Source organism: Hippoglossus hippoglossus, chromosome 15 (genome assembly GCF_009819705.1).
Source record: "Hippoglossus hippoglossus isolate fHipHip1 chromosome 15, fHipHip1.pri, whole genome shotgun sequence".
NCBI classification, from domain to species: Eukaryota; Metazoa; Chordata; class Actinopteri; order Pleuronectiformes; family Pleuronectidae; genus Hippoglossus; species Hippoglossus hippoglossus.
In genome coordinates, this window is record NC_047165.1 from 18,151,314 (window position 1) to 18,167,695 (window position 16,382).

Here is a 16,382-nt window from a genome sequence, read left to right on the forward strand (position 1 = left end):
AAGTAAAAGAGGTAAAGAGATTAAAAGAGCTAAAAGAATTAAAAGGATATATTTGTATATAAATAAAAAAATAGGTTGAAGTAAATTAATACAAATAGATAGAAATAGTAATAAAATAGAATACAATGGTTTTATGATCTTAAATTTTGTTAAATAGTTTAGTTAAAGGTACTTGTGAATAAATAAGTTTTCTATTTTGATTTAATAACTGCAGTTATTGGATAGGGTATTCCTAAAACCATCTGGCAGTTGGTTCCAGTGCTGTGCTGAATAACGACTAAAGGCTTCTTCTCCTTGTTTAGATTTCGTGAAAAGACAAGTTTATTGTAAGTGATCTCCTGCCAACCACCTCTTTCTTCCTGTGAAGGTGATGGTGGAGCTGTCGCTTATGCCCTCGTGTCCGGCTCAGATCGCAAATTTGAGGTGGACGTAAGCACCGGCCTGGTAACCACTGTGGACTACCTGGACTACGAGACCAAGACCACCTATCTAATGAATGTCTCAGCCACTGACCAGGCCCCACCTTTCCACCGAGGTTACTGCACAGTCTATGTGACGCTGCTTAATGAGCTGGATGAGGCTGTGGCCTTTTTCTCCGCCGGCTACGAGGCCTCTCTGCGTGAGAACATCGCCACAGGGACAGAGGTGGTCCAGGTGCAGGCCCAGTCGGCCGACAACTTGAACCAGCTGACTTATCGCTTCGACCCCGACACGTCGCCTGCAGCTCTGGCCCTATTTAAGATCGACAGTGTCACGGTGAGTGAGAGAGGGAGCAGCGGAAGAAAGGTCAATGAAGATATGAACACAGTGTACATTACATTACATTACATGTAAGAACACAGTGTACCTGCCTATATTTTGTGCAGACTATCACCCTCTGTCAAATGTGTTTCATTCAGTGTGGTCTGATAACACCTCTTCCTCTGTGATTTAAGCTCGAGCGCTTGTTGCTGCATGACTGTAAGCTGATCAGAGAGCGTGTTGCTTTGAAGTCTTTCTCTGATAGATTAGACAGGGGGACTTTTTGTTGTTTTCTATGAAACTTCATAGTCTCTCCTACCTCGCTCACTTTCTGTCACATTAGGAAGATTTCCATCTAGATACGCTGCTGTGTTTGATGTTTCAGGGCCGTATCACAGTGACAGGTCTGCTGGACAGAGAGAAGGGGGATATGTATACATTGACTGTTGTAGCTGATGATGGAGGGCCTAAAAAGGACTCCACTGTGGTATGTTGATTCAATGTGAATTCGGATTTGAAGCCCCATCTCTGTTTTCCTGTTCAATTTTGAATGCATAACAGTATATGTTGTATCTATTCTGTTGTAGAAAACCTAATGGCATTCCTCTTTTATTCATTGCATCTCTCATTGGGACTGCAGAAGGTAAAACTTTACATTCTTTTTATAAAGTACAACATGACATATGTTTATTTGCAGTATGTGAAGTGCTTATCTTTTATCTTTAGATTTGTTGCCTTGGTTTGATTAATCTCAAACCGAAGGTAAGTATCATTTCAGTGATGTGTGGCAGAGCCCACTTTTGATATCACCTATTATTAACAGGTTTCAATCACCATTCTGGACGAGAATGACAACAGCCCAGTGTTGGACATCACTTCTGATACTTCAGTGGACATCCTAGAAAACGCGCCCATGGGAAAAAAAGTGGCAGTCGTACTCGGAAGGGACAAAGATGCCGGACTGAATGGACTGGTGAGAGTCGAGAGGGAAAAATGGACATCCAAAAGATAACTTTCGTTTTTAGATCTTGCAGCACGAAACATCACCACAGTGCCATAATAGACTAATTAGTGCAATTATATAGGGCAACTGACACATCCTGTGTTGATTTGACAGGAAACCTTCTACACAGCTATATAGCACCAAACATATTCACTTTATGACACAAATATGTTCTTCCAGTGAAAAGTGGCGCAACGTATCAGTTTTTATTAATAATGTGAGACGTATGAACAATATTATGATATATATATACATATATATGTATATGTATATATATATATATATTTAATAATATCGCATTTAGACGTCATGTTTCACATTTTTGTCTGTGTGTCTTTTCATATTGTGTGATTATTATTATAAGTCAAATGAAGCTTGTCTCAGTTTCACAAAAGCTGAGTAATTATGACGTGTCAGTGTCGTGATCCACTTAAGTTCCTGAAGAACATTTTCCTTTATGCCTTATTTGTGCTTTTTTTCTCTACCAACTCATCCCCTCCTGTCTCTCGCTTATGTTTTCTTAATTTTCTTTCTTAATCATAAATTTATTTGCTCTTGTTTTTGATGCTCCGTGGGTGTCTCGGATGTGCTCATTGATTCTTTAGCACGGGCTGCGATTTATTTAAGATTTAGAAGCTGCACATTGAAATTCAACTTTTAAACTCATTATACGTTGCAGGTAACTTCATGATGAAAGCTTTTGGCTGAACCTAAGCTGGTGCATTGAGGGTGATGTTCTCTTTCTGGCAGAAAAGAAAGAAAACATGATTGTCGTCGACTTATTCTGACTCATTACTCTCTTTCTCTCTCAGGTCAATTTCACTTTGGTGGCAGGCAACATGGAGGACGTGTTTAAAATCAAGACAGTGAACCACACTTACGGGGTGGTTTATGTCAATGCTCCTCTGGACAGAGAGTCAGTGGACCGTTACCTACTGAAGGTCAGGCAGCAATCCACATGTAGTAATGACATCTTACACAACATAATTAATATATGTGGCAATATAGCTCTCACGCATACAGCCACAACCATGTCTCGATTTCTAACCTTAGCACAAATACTTTAACTGGTTACGAGTCCCACGTGTTTCATATAAAATATATTGACTTTTATGACATCATAGTCATGTGATTATTAAATTATTTATCATTTTTAGGTTTTAAGCTGATAAGAAGTACCAGGAGCACCACTAAAAACATGAATACAGCTGATCTCACTTTGTCCTCTTTGTGATTGTATTCCCCATGTCCTCATACATGTTCAGCACAACATACGAGTACACAACGATGCATGTGTATGTTGTTGCAGGTACGTGCAAGTGACAATGGCTCACCTCCCAGACACACAGACCACTCCCTCACCATCAACATCCTGGACATCAATGACAATGCTCCTGTCATTGAGAGCCAGAGGGGCTACAACGTCAGCATAAGTGAGGTAGGGACAAACATGCACATCGCACATAATCTACATGTCATTTGACTTGGATTTGCATCTTCCTGTAGTTTTGTTAATGTGTAGTTAATAAATTAAAGCTGGGCATGTTATTAAAGTGATTAATAGTGGCACATGTGGTGATTTTCAGTTTGTACCATAACATTTGAATATCAGTCTCAGGTTTGTATTTGTTCTTTACTGGGGTGTCTTTTACAATGTGAATTGCAGAATGTTGGAGGAGGTACGTCAGTCCTCCGTATGATCGCCACTGACCAAGACATTGGCCCCAACGCCATGTTGTTTTACTACATTACTGCTGGAAACCAGGACCTGACCTTCCGCATGGACCGCGTGACAGGAGAGATGGTGACAAGGCCAGCGCCTCCTGACCGAGAGCGCCAGCAAGAATACCGACTTACTGTCACTGTGGAAGATGATGGGACGCCACCTCTGTCGGTAGGATATTGTAAACTAGATCTGTCTCAACTTCAGATTAACTGATAATGTGCTGTAAAATATATCTCGTCCAGCATGTTCTAAAATCTTATTTTACGCCAGTGCTTGGTATAATGATGAAAAATAATTTGTTTTTAAACCCTCTTTGTGCAGTAACCTCTACTAAAGCGTATACTTAATCTAATCAGATCTGGTCATGCTGACTTGAATTTGACACAGGGGTCATTTGGGTGATTTAGCACCACATCTTAAACAACCCTCTTCTGGTCTGTCACCGTACTACAAACAAGCATACCTTCTGTTCCTCTGTCTACTGTCTCTTTATCCACCTGCTTTAATTCAATGTACATACAAATCCGATGTGTAATAGACACATGATTCAAACAGTTTGGTTCGTCTACAGTATGAACTGTTGAGCTGTGAAGGAAACAGGAAACAGCTTCATCTGTAAACAGGAAAGCCACAAGACATAGTGTTTCCAAAAGAAGGAAGATGTATGTTGTCGCTTTTTCTGTTTAAAAATAGTTGCCACATTTAAATAATCTTTTAAATGTATTTATGAACATAAAGATATTAAGTACTGTGTGTTACAGGTGCATGCATTATCACATGTGACAATATTTTAATGGTAGTGCAAACTTACAATAATGTAGCGGCTAATAGATGATATAGTTAATGTAAGACTGCAAAAACAGCAATGGTGAGAGGACACCAGCACCAGGCACCCCCTCCTCCCATCCAGCCCTCTGTCTCCTCTCATAAAATAAGATACTAAGATTGGTTTATCATTTTCTCTGCTCAATGCCAGTCTCCCTCTGGTGTGCACCATCTTACAGGCACGCAAGTGGAACAACCTTGTTCCAACTGTAATGGTTCCCTTGGCAGCAAGTGCACGACGTCCTTGTGTAGTGATAGTTTTGGAGACCCGCCAGTGGAAAGGACCGGTGATTTTATAAACTCGACGCAAGGTTTTAAGGTCTAAGAGCTTCACTTTATTTCCAAGCTACAACCAGGACAAGTTAAATGCAATATAGAGAGCAAACATGCTTTCACAGCATTGTTCTGTCTGTATGTCTAATACAAGCTTTTTACTGTATGAAACACACATACAGATACACTACTTGTGAAAATCTTCAACAGAAAAATAAATAAAATACATCATACCCTGTCCTATATACCTGCAACAGATCAAAAGAAGATGATTTCCGTTTAGATACCTGCTCAAATTTTACCTCAACATGAAAAAAACACCAGTGGTTTCACACAATCACTCAGACTTCTTTAATGGACTTTAATATGTATATATATGATGATTGTTTGGTTTTCATTTCAAGACCATTTTTTATCAGACATGCTAAATAATATTTAGTTTGTAACAGTCTCATTGCACACAAAAAATAAGAATGAAGATTCATAGGCACATCCCAAAATAAATTTTTAAAATTACAAAATTATTCACAAAACATTAATAAACAGTGTATTCTTATTCATCAAAATGTACACAAGCATGACTAACATTCATTAACAATTATCAGCAAGAACTGTTTTTTTCCCTAAATACTGTACTCACTGAAATGTTTAGCACCTAATGCATATACCTAAGGCCACTGTGAAGTGCTGTGGTTCTGAGAGTACAGGAAGGAAGGAGAGTATTTAAAGCAACAGAGCTGACAGTAACTGAGGTAGCAAAGAGGGAGGGGGTAAGAAGCTGAGGCCATTTGTGGGAGAGAAACAGTGTAATGCCATAAAACAACACATGTCCATTTGTACAAGAATTTTTGTACTTTTCTGATGATTGAGCTTCCATCGGTTTGACACTATTACAACACTTTGTTACAGGGAACAGGGATGAGATGTCATTATCAGACATCCAGTTAAACTGTGTTGTTTTGGAGTCCCTGTCTGGTTTGAGATTTCTTATTAAATTAGCTCTGGAGTGAGACGTGTACACATGATGTACATATACATATACATGACAGGGGGTCCTGGTCAGTATGTTCTTATATTTTACAAGGAACTGCCAAATTACACATGCAAGTTTGAACTGCACCAAACAACATGCCACCCCTGCATATCGCAGGACCTTCACCCTCAGCACTCTGGGTTCATCTCAAGCAGTGGGCCTCTCCAGACTGAGGCGCCTGTTGGCCCACAAGCTGTTTGACAGTGTTTAGATGGAACGTAACACACAAACCCGGCCCCCCGCCACAACACAAGTGCTCACAAGCAATAGTTCGCTTTTGGCCTCCAGCTGTTGTTGCAGGTGGAAATAATTCATTCCCTCCTGCGGTCCAGACAATATACAGATGACTCTCCTAGCAGAGGTTATTGTGAGACAGCTTACAGGGGCAACGTCGCTCTGAAGGCAGAGAGAAGAGGAAGAGAGTTGCAGGACTGTTTCCAGGCCAGCAGTCCGAGCAGTGAATGAGGTCTCACCCCCACTTTAAATCTGCAGGAAGTCTGGAGACTCAGCAATGGTGTCTGGAACAGAGAGACGTGCAGGTCAGTCAGAGCAAAGAAATAATAACAGGTCATATATCAGCCTGCACAAAAAATGCACTTTTCATGTCTTGTGCTGACATGGAAACTTCAATATGTGGGAGTTGGCTCATTTAAAATTTCACTTCCTGCCCAAAATGCAGACAGATGTTGACAAAAGACAGACGGCAGCATTTGTCTTTCCAAACCTCCTACTTCTTTGAAAAGTACAAACGCACGCAAAGACTGATAGAGTTCACAGAATAAAATGTGTTTGGCTGGAAACCCGTTAAAAAGCGGAACAGGGCGGTCTTAAGTCTAAGTTGCGACACGTCAAAGATAACAGGGAACTGCTGCTGGTTAAATTCCGCTCTGTTTAAGGTCAGTGGACCAAAAAGATGAAGAGGAAAAGCTGAAGTGCTGCTTTTATCCATGTAACATGAAACCTCACATGGGAAACCAGGCTCTGTACTCTGCATAACATTTGTAGACTAGTGTAAGAAATGACCTTTGGCAGGGAATTTCCACTTTGACAAATGTGTATTCTTTTTTTTAACAGTGTCATCAAGGTTTGTGGCTCCTTTCAGAGTAAAGGCAACGTTTTAAACTGAGAGGCCATCATTTACTTTAAGCAGAGGTTTTTCAAACATTTACCATAATCCTATATGTTGTGGCCCAGTTTTAGATTTAGTTTGTCAGTTCTCACATAAAGTATATTGTCAAAGGACAAGCTTCAATCAGTGTTTCTGAGACTTGTCCATGTTTGCTGAGTAAACTGTTCAAGGTCATATTAATGCATTTGAGATGGTTCAGAGTGGATTTTCAGTAAGCCTGCTTCTGTCCTTTGACTGTGTTTCCAGAAAAACGGGGCAATCCACTTCAGTATGCCTGGAATGTCTGCCCAGGTGCCCCGGGAATCGGTAGAAAAACACTCAGGATTGAACCCCTTCACCGTAACTAATGCTTCAATATTATTTCAAGTTGAGTCTGAGAGAACGGTCGAAGGGGCCATTAGAGTTAAATGAGAGTGCTGATGGGTGGAGAATGACGTGCGAGGGAGGAGAATAGAAGTATTCAGATGATGACAGCAAAAAGAGGTGGTTTCATTTGTGGGAAGAAATTAAAGTCCCAGCGCAGAATATTTTATTAATCACGTCAACTCAGCCCAGCTGTTTTGAGTGCGAGCGTGCACGACAGTATGAGTGTCTTTCCGCCAGCGTCACACCGATGCAGGATGTTACAGCAAAAGCAAAGACACGGTTCCTCTGTGATTGCATCAGTCTTTTACTAAACTGATTTTGAAATAGGTTTGTTCCGAACTACGTGCTTGAGTAATATAGTTACATGCCACATAGGTATCAAACTTTAATGTGAAGGGAAGTAAATGGTTGCTGACGTAAAGTTCATATTTCTACAAAAACAATGAAGTTAGCTTAAAACGTCAAATCATCTTTGTACTGTTTTAAATTGAATACATGTCCAAAGGATTCTGTTTCATAGTGTCTCAAATTTTGGGAAATCGAGTTTGTAATTGATGTCCCCTGAGAGTGAGCTAACTCATACTCAGCTCTCTTTGTGTTCTGGGGCAGGCCAGATTAAGGTTTGAGAGAGGCCAGCGGGTAAAAGCTGAACAAAACAGATGGGTTAGATACCTGTATGTCTCAGCCTGTGCAGAATGATTTAGTGTTTTTCATCTGTAGACTGCTATTGTTTCCGATCCTATAATATGTCCCTTGTATCAATTTCTCTGTCTTGGCCTGAACATTGTGTTCCCTTTAGTGTAACCCGCCATTGTGTCGTCATGATGTATAGTTTTGTGTTTCCTACCCTCTATTGGGAAGAACACGTTCCCATGTGCAGGAGGAGAGAGAGGGGTTCCTGGTTCAGACAACAGGTGGCATCCTGTCTCAGAGGACTGTCGGGCCATGATCTGAGAGACGGTGCGGGTCTTAATCTGTGGTGATCCCCCGAGAAACACTGGGTTCTCATGGCCGAGGGCCTCGCTGAATACACACACACACACACACAAGAAAGGGAAGCATATAGATGAGTAAGAAATTACCAAAATTACCCAATAAACGGTTGCAACACTTATGTGTTGCTCAACATTTAGAAGGCTTTTGGCTGTTGCTCCTATGTATTTCTTGCAGTAAGCGTGGCTTTAAACCCTGATGTCTATGGCTCTGTAATGGACTTTGAATAAGGTTTTCTGTTTATTTAATGGATGCAGAAAATGAATATTGTGAGCCATAAAGTTAACACGCCTGTTGTCGTAAACTCGCTGTTTGTTATTGACAACTTCACTTATGTCGATGATTTCGAGCTGCTGGTCACATTTGTATTCAAAGTTCATTCATATCCCGTCTCCAAATCGCACCAAATTCGACACCGCACTTTCTTCAGACCTTAACAATACAAATGCCAATAGTGAAGCCGATAAGATGAACGGTTCTAGAGATATGCGAGCCACATACAGATAGAGATAGATTTCTGGAATTAGTAGATAGATGTCTCTAAATTAAAGTAGTGATTAATCATTGATGTTTAAAGTTATATATAGATTTATAGAAAACAAATGTCCTTACAAATTACCAGCAGAGCTTTAACAACATCTAGTGTAATCAAAGTTGTTTGGCAGAAACTACCTATTGTGAAAGAAACGATGTGACCACTGGATACTGGCAGAATATCCATGTAAACAATGTTATTATTCTAAAGTGCAGCTGTGAAGCTGATGAATGAGATCAGCTGCCCAGTAGAGTGTGGGAAAACTCACCTGTCCATCCTCACCAGCTCCTGTGCACCTGGTAGAGAGGAAACGGGAAATGGGCCATTGTGAATGAATTGAAACAGAGCGGAGCACTACAGATACAAGCTGGATGTGATTCCTACTGTGCGAAATGCACTCAATCCACCTCAGTGACAGGAAATATGAGTCAGGCCAAACACTATGAGGGACCAAGTGTGAGAGATTTATATCTGATCCATAGAATCGACCTGGAAATGTGAGTGTGTGCGTGCGTGCTTGTTTGTGCATACATACGTCTGCTCGACTGGGCATTCTCCCTCTGTTTGTACACAAGCACCAGAATAAGAGGCAGAGAGAGCAGAGCCACGATGCAAGCTGCTATGGCCAAGGCCACTGGCACGGTGCCTGGGGAAGCAGCAGAGAGACTGAGAGTTAAATAAATGAAATAACTGGCCAGCCATCAATTGGCCATGAAGCCTTGAATAAGGTGATGTACCTCCAGATGGTGTGGGATCCCAGACAGTGCAATGTTGAGGTCCATTTCTCCCTGGAAAAAGATTGAATGCATTACCTCTCTCATCCAGTATATCACAGTAAATAGCTTGTTTAACACAACAGTGTCTGCTCATAGAATATGACATTTAGGCACATAGTTGTCAACTACAGTGGGTAATTCAACATCACATAGATTTAGGGGGAACTAACATACTGATCTTGTCCTACTTGCAACAGACATGTTAAGTTAATGCCTTCCCCTGTTAGTTAATCAAATTCTATTTTCACATTCACAGTAAAATATTTACTTACGTGGTGTAACTTGGAGGAGAATGTGACTGTGGGGTTTCTGCAGCAGGGAGGGATGTTTATTTACCACCTGTATATCTAGGACCATGCAGCAGTAGCGGCCCTGGTCAGCGTGGGTCACGTTCTGCAGAACCGCCCAGAAAATCTGCTCCGAATATCCAAACTGCAACCCTGCCGGCAAGCTGTGGTTGCCATGGGGATGACCGCCGGAGGTAGTGTGGCGTGGGCCCTCCTTTCCCGAACAGTGCTGATCACTATGGGGCGTGAAAAGCCAGCTGCGCCTCAAGATATCAGTGTTGTGCAAGGCAGCACCTCTCTGGGCGCACACCAGTTTGGCGGTTGCACCCTCGGGACAGGTGTAGTAGAGGTGGGGGGCAGAAATGACTATTGTGGAGTGGCCATGGGACGACTCCCCATTGGCTGGAGAAAGAAAGCAAATATGGAAAAATACTGTTAGCACATACATAGTTTATCGCAACTGTTCTCAAGTTAGAGTCAGTCCTTCCTTTTCTAAACATAACCTCAAACCAGCTCCACCAATCTGTAACCTTGGAGCTTCAGGTTAGAAATGATGCGGTTTGTGGCTGTCGCTGTGGTTCGGGTTGAAGTCTGCCAGTTTCCTTCGGACATAGCTGGGATTTGTTTACTGTGGAAATTATGGGAAGTGCATGAGAAGCTCAACCCAGGGAACACAAATAACATGATGACAAGAAAAAAAGGTGTATTTTTAGTTAAGTAAATATTACAGTCACATGTTTGGTTTATTATGATGGCAGTAGCAGAATTTCATATTCAGTAGGGACATGATACATTACATACAACTAGGATACAACTTTTATTTGTATTTGTTTTGTGATATAATTTAATTTTGAATAATGTAGAAAACCTAATGAAGGTGCATCAACAATATCCCAGCTTTCTTTCAATTTAGTTGTATATTGGTTTACAGTTACAGTTTAAAAAGGTTATAGGCCTGATATCCAAATGTTATATATACAACCATGCAAGTTGAAGGTTAAATCACAGATCTTTTCAAATGGTTTTGCAGCTGAAATTGAGTAGGATTAAGTTCCGGCCCGGCACCACCTGTCATAACATAGATAACCACAGTACCAATGTAAAATTAATTTAAAACCACTGTCCAATATTTTCCTAGCTCTATTTGTGCACACTACATGCTTCCTGGATTTTAAGCACATTCAGACAGCTGCATCTTTCGTGTTCTTTATTTTTGTGGGAGTTACATCTCGAGATCCTCTTGGACAGCTAAAGCGAGAGAGTCAATTGCCAATGCATAAATGTTATGTTAAGGTTGTGTAGAAATCTGACTGATGTCTTGTTAAATCACTGCTTACACCACTTTTGCTGTACGTTATCATTGCTCTGTGACTGTGGTGAGATAGCCCTTTCTTTCTCATAGGACTGTTCACTGACACGGATCCTCCACATAACTTAATGTACATTCTTGAAACTGAAAAGACAGCTGTGAGATGTTTCTTTATATGTTGCATTAGACCTTCTTCTTCTCTCACCCTCAAACGAATATGTTTAACCACATCCTGTTCTCACTTTACTGCAGCAGTGGTGCACACGAGTAGAAACACTCTTTAATGTTTGCTCTGAATGATTATTTCACTGCAGTAACACAACATAACAAACATATTGTCAGGCTCAGCAGCCTGAAGCCACAATCTCAGCCTCACAAAAAACATAATATTGCAAACTCAACATAATCTATTCAATGCATCCTCACTACGCAGCAACGGTACAGCATCGACACACTTAAATAATGACTCCCATGTAACCATCATGTAAACTACCAGAACAACTTTTACTCCACTCAAATAGATTATTCCCATTCTTTGTAAAAGTTTGCTGTGTGGGATTTTGCAATGCAAAGACAGGAAGCTTGTGTGTGTGTGTGTGTGTGTGTGTGTACTGCAGCAAAAGAGAACTATACATGCAACAGTGTATTGCATTGATCACAGATTTCACAGTGCATGCATGCGTGTTTGTTGAGGGTAACTGGTCAGTGCCAGGATTTAAGGAGTGGACTTCCTTCCTGACTCGTCCCAACACGCGAACACAACTCACTCTGCTCCTCCTGTGTGGCTCCTTACTATTCTCAGAAGGGCTCCGCAGCTGCTGCTGCTGCTGCTGCTGCACAGCTTCTCATTGGCTCAAAATTTCAAGCAGGCTGCACCCCTAATTTCCCAGTTAGCAACAATGCCACTGGATGTGTTTCCCATCTACTGTCAAAGGCAAAACACATGCACTGTTACAGATTTGCTAGCCCCTTGCTAGGTGTTAAAACACATAGGGAGCTGGGGAAGCAGCTGTGTGATTCCAAACCAATGGGGGGTCAGATGTTTCGCCATGCACTAGTCTTTTGGGTCAGCTACAATATAAATGAGGAAGCACATAAATAGTTTTAGTCTAAATGTCAAAACCTTGATTTGATTGATTTACACTCTGTGCTGAGTAAGAAACACAGTAGCTGACCAGCCAGTGACCTTTCCTTTTTCATTATCTGTGCATGTTTGTATACACAGTGTGTGTGTGTGCATCCTGCGCATGCATGTTTCACACAGAGTGCGATGTATACGTGCCACGTTCCTGGGTGGGCAGCTGAACTCTTCACTGGCCCATTGTGTGTTCGGAAAAGCAATAGGAAGAGCAGGGAGGGTGATTAAAGTGAAACTGTTGCCCCTGTAGCTGTTCCTGTCTGTTTGGTGGGACAATAGGAGGGGAAGTCCTTCTCCTCTCCTGTTTCACACTCGCCCTGCCTTCCTCTGCCCTTCTTTCTGACAACTATTCCCCAGTTTCTCTGGTCTTACTCACCCTGTAGATTTCTGCCAAATATGCATTTACCTTGCAGATTAAAGAGCCAAAATGTGATTGACTGCTGGGCTGGGATAACGCACTGACATGACCAGACCTCACTAAAGGACTCTTAGAGACAATGAGTATGATCTTTTAGCATTCGTCTTTGGTGCCAATTGGGTGGTGTTACTACAGTGTCAGCACTATCTGAGCTTGATGTGGTTGCAACCACAGGTAAAAACAGACAGCACACTCTGCTCTCTCTGGCACATACAGGGTTTCCTTCATATGTAAGAAAGTGCGGTCAGACATCTGTGTTTTGGCTCGATTATAGATCTAAGTTTCCTCCTTTGATTTCTGTTCTCAGGATCCTGATAGCCCCCGAGGGCCAAGAAACAGGCCCTCTTTGTTTTAACCCTGGATGCCACCTGTTAAGGACATGTTTGCCTTTGACAGCCAGCTTTCTTTTTCCCATTCAGACATGCAGCATATATAGCTTTCTCTGTGTTAATTAATCATGTCTTCATTTCTGCACCAGCTACTTAGACTATCTGAGTATTTCAGTTTTTCCATCCTTCTGTATTACAAAGATCCTAACAGAACACAGATTACTGGTCACACCCTACTGGTTAATCTGGTATCCTTTCACTTGCACAAAGTCTCTACCTGTGTTTGTAAAAGTGCTGCTTCCCCGAACACACACACCTCAGACTCCACCCTTTTTCACACCCCCTGTAATGGTAATGATGAGCCCATTACAGGGTGTTGATGAAACCAGCAGGAGGATCCCAGATTAGCCCATCAACACACACACACACACACACACACACACACACACACACACACACACACACACACACACACACACACACACACACACACACACACACACACACAGAAAGTGGAGAGTTTCAGTTGAAGCCTCTATTGTACTGATGCTTCAGGCATCTTCTCATCAATAGGAAGTGTTAACTGTGGAATTTGAGACACTTCCCGCTCATAAAAGGAAGTGGTTAGTCAGTGATGTAGGTAATCATGTTCATGGATCTCATCATTTTTTATTATTTACTGAGGCAACATATGCAAACTATTTAATTAATGTACTGTATTTAATCCAGGAATCTTCCACTTCATCTTCCTCTAAATTGTCTTCATAAAGTTAGCTCTGTGACTAAAGGGTTGTGTCATCGCAGCTTCGTAAGCACATTTACAACATAATTACAGCAGAGTTTCTTCATTTCACTGTAATTTTGAAAGTGTAAATTGGTCTTTTTATTGTGTTGAAACAGTGAAAGAGCGATTATGACATAATTTTGACAAAATTACTTAAATATCCACTAGCTCACCTGCTTCCTCTCTCACTGGGTTGTTCCGGTTTTGCACTTTACAGCTGCATTGTTGTCCTGTTTCTTTTGAAGTTAAATGTTTTAGAGCTTTACAAACTAAAGGACATTATGTTATTGCTGTGACTAGAAGCTGAGTCATGGCTTTATCAGTGGTGGTCAATGCTGTATCCTTGAGCCTTGTGTGGAAGACAAATCGTCACTACAAGTATGAAGGTCCCTGGATTTTTTTTGACTCATCGTTCTAAATGTTCATCTTCAACTGTTTGTCAGACCTTTAAAAAGGTTATACCCTCAAAAAGGAGAGAAGAAGGGAGCACCCCCTCCTCCACCGTCTCCTTATTGCTCATGCACCATGTTCCCACACAGCTGCTGCACGTCAACATACAGGCCTGTTCTTGTCGATGAGCCTGACCCAGGAAGCCATTTTTAATTGCTGGATCCTACTAATGATTTATTCATTTAGGACAGGGGGGAATCAATGCAGGACACCAGCTCAGACACAACAGGAGGAGAAAGTAGTCGGCCCAGAGATGGAGGCTTTTGATTGACCAGTTCTGACCGTGTGGCATTGTCCTTCCATGCTTATCTCGACTGAGCGGAAACACAGCACCGATTATTGTGTTTATCTCAAGATATGTTTAGGGGAGGAGGAACCCATTATTGCTGGTGGCACAAACAGCTGTTTTCATCAGAGGCTGAAAGGAAGGAAACCTCTAAACAAAGAAGAGTTCACTGGGTTGAAGGGACACATTAGACTTTAGGAGCTTTTTTATTGGAGCTGTGAAGTTTTGTGGGACTAAATCAAAGGCTTTAAACCCGGGCAACACATTTTACTTTATTTATGTTGAATATATCTCTTATTTTCCATTTGAAACATGAACATGTTGAGAATTTTGGTTGGATTTGAGTCACCCTGAAAGTTCGGTCAACATCACTTGTGGATTTTCGACAGATTTATCATGTGAGTTCATCTAAACAGACCAAATCCAAAAGTCAAAAACTGATAACCTCTGCGAGGTTTCAGTGTTTGAAGTGAGGCCCTCTGCGCCCTGGAGGCAACAGCTGCTTCTCCTCTCTCCTCCAAAGTCAGATGCCGACAAGCTCTCAAACCATGCCTTGAAAAAAATGTCTGCACTTCATCGCAGCTCCGGCGTCAACACTCGAAAATTAAATGAAAAAGATCCAGTAAATGTGTTGTTAAGTAAATGTGGGTTACTTAACTGATAGTTCATCAAACTCTTCCTGCACACGAGGGCTGGCTTCCTTACTACCATTTCTGATGAGACTTTTTTTTTTTCACAGTTTCAAATTAGCCAGACATTTCCTGGTCATTTTCAGACGTGCCACTATAAAAACATTAAGGCCCACTCTGCAGTTGGGGGTTATGTTATACAGGGTGGGTTTAAAATGGATTTACAGTTAGCTTTATCCCCCAGGGAGGGGCTTTAACACAGCTTCACACCAGATGTTCCCTCTCCAAACAACAACAGCAACAAACCAAAGTCTGGAGACACATGAAACTGTTCCCTACAACTAGTTTTTACTGAGACAAGGATAGACGTGCAGCTGTTTCTGAAAACCATTAAATAAAAAATACATAAAAAACTAAAACAAGTTAAGACCATGGAGTACCAAAGATATAGCCTGAGGTCTGTTAATATTACATGAATGTATATCACAGGGTTTACATCGGTAAAAAAGAAACTTGATAAACAATTCAACAAATGACCTTCTCTATTACAGCCTTGTTATGTCTCTGTGCACTTTGGTTTTTATCAACACAAACTTACAGAATCACTTTACTCCACTTTTCACTAATAAAACTGTGTTTTCCATCAGTCTCTGAGTTTGTCACTCAAAAGAAAAGTGTGATCAGGTTGCCACACTTCCTGGTCGGGGGGGATGAAACCTCAGGTCATGATGGTGGATGTGTGGATGTGAGTGGTCTTACCTGCAGAAAACAGTGCGGAGCAGAGCCACACCACGAGCTTCATCCTGCTCAGTGCTGAGCGACACAGTAATCCCGCTTCCATCGTGTCTCTGTGTGCAGCCGCAGAGAAACAGAGCTGTGTTCAAACGTCTTCTCCCTTCACTCAGAGACGAGGCGGATAGTCTCAGCGTTGAGCAGAGAGTTTGTTGACGGACTCTTGTCTCTGTCTAACTTCACTTGATCCTCCTGAACTTTGCAGCGCGGATGCAACAAGAACAAGCCCGTAGTGAGAACTGCTCCTCCCCCGCTGTCACACTCCTCTGTCTGACCCCACCCCCCAGGACCGAGACTGTGGAACAACCAGTCCCCACAACTTTATTTAACCTTTTATACCCTGTAATCTGCATATTATCTTTTGGGATTAAAACCATTATAAATATTAGTTTGATTTAGAGTTTATTCAGAAATGTTGGTTTACTTTTTTTTTTTTAATCCTGCCCCAGTATGAGTCACACAAAGAAGTCATTGGATCATACACTTTCCACATATTGTGTGTTTGTATGTTCCATTATGTCCATACAAGTACTCCTTGTTTATTCCTGCTCTATTATTGT

The 16,382-nt window shown here is 41.5% G+C and overlaps 2 protein-coding genes across 4 annotated transcripts in view; one reads left to right on the forward strand and one right to left on the reverse strand.

Annotated features, from left to right (window-relative positions):
• Nucleotides 1–16,382, forward strand: part of cdh23 (cadherin-related 23) — a 157,549-nt gene that overhangs the window by 124,319 nt on the left and 16,848 nt on the right. The window contains exons 31-37 of one of the 3 annotated variants that reach the window (XM_034608223.1): nucleotides 368–756; nucleotides 1,127–1,228; nucleotides 1,382–1,384; nucleotides 1,565–1,714; nucleotides 2,557–2,685; nucleotides 3,054–3,182; nucleotides 3,411–3,638. In XM_034608223.1, coding sequence (XP_034464114.1) covers nucleotides 368–756; nucleotides 1,127–1,228; nucleotides 1,382–1,384; nucleotides 1,565–1,714; nucleotides 2,557–2,685; nucleotides 3,054–3,182; nucleotides 3,411–3,638 — 1,130 coding nt within the window. Of the gene's footprint in view, nucleotides 1–367; nucleotides 757–1,126; nucleotides 1,229–1,328; nucleotides 1,385–1,564; nucleotides 1,715–2,556; nucleotides 2,686–3,053; nucleotides 3,183–3,410; nucleotides 3,639–16,382 lie in introns of those variants that run through there. The other 2 variants (XM_034608224.1, XM_034608225.1) reach the window with 2 other exon arrangements.
• Nucleotides 4,608–16,082, reverse strand: vsir (V-set immunoregulatory receptor). The gene is made up of 7 exons (XM_034608226.1): nucleotides 15,790–16,082; nucleotides 9,673–10,089; nucleotides 9,362–9,412; nucleotides 9,160–9,270; nucleotides 8,893–8,920; nucleotides 7,944–8,119; nucleotides 4,608–6,119 (listed from the first exon to the last, which is right to left on the reverse strand). The coding sequence occupies exons 1-7, from the start codon at nucleotides 15,869–15,871 to the stop codon at nucleotides 6,082–6,084; spliced, it is 903 nt and encodes a 300-aa protein (XP_034464117.1). The 5' UTR covers nucleotides 15,872–16,082; the 3' UTR covers nucleotides 4,608–6,081.

What these genes read in the sequence shown, in the direction of transcription:
- vsir (XM_034608226.1), bottom strand. Translation starts at nt 15,871, where the DNA reads ATGGAAGCGGGATTACTGTGTCGCTCAGCACTGAGCAGGATGAAGCTC. An exon ending in GAATGCCCAGTCGAGCAGAC is followed by an intron (nt 8,921 to 9,159) that starts GTATGTATGCAC and finishes CCTCTCTACCAG; the next exon opens with GTGCACAGGAGCTGGTGAGG. An exon ending in CGTGTTCTTCCCAATAGAGG is followed by an intron (nt 6,120 to 7,943) that starts GTAGGAAACACA and finishes TCTCTGTTCCAG; the next exon opens with ACACCATTGCTGAGTCTCCA.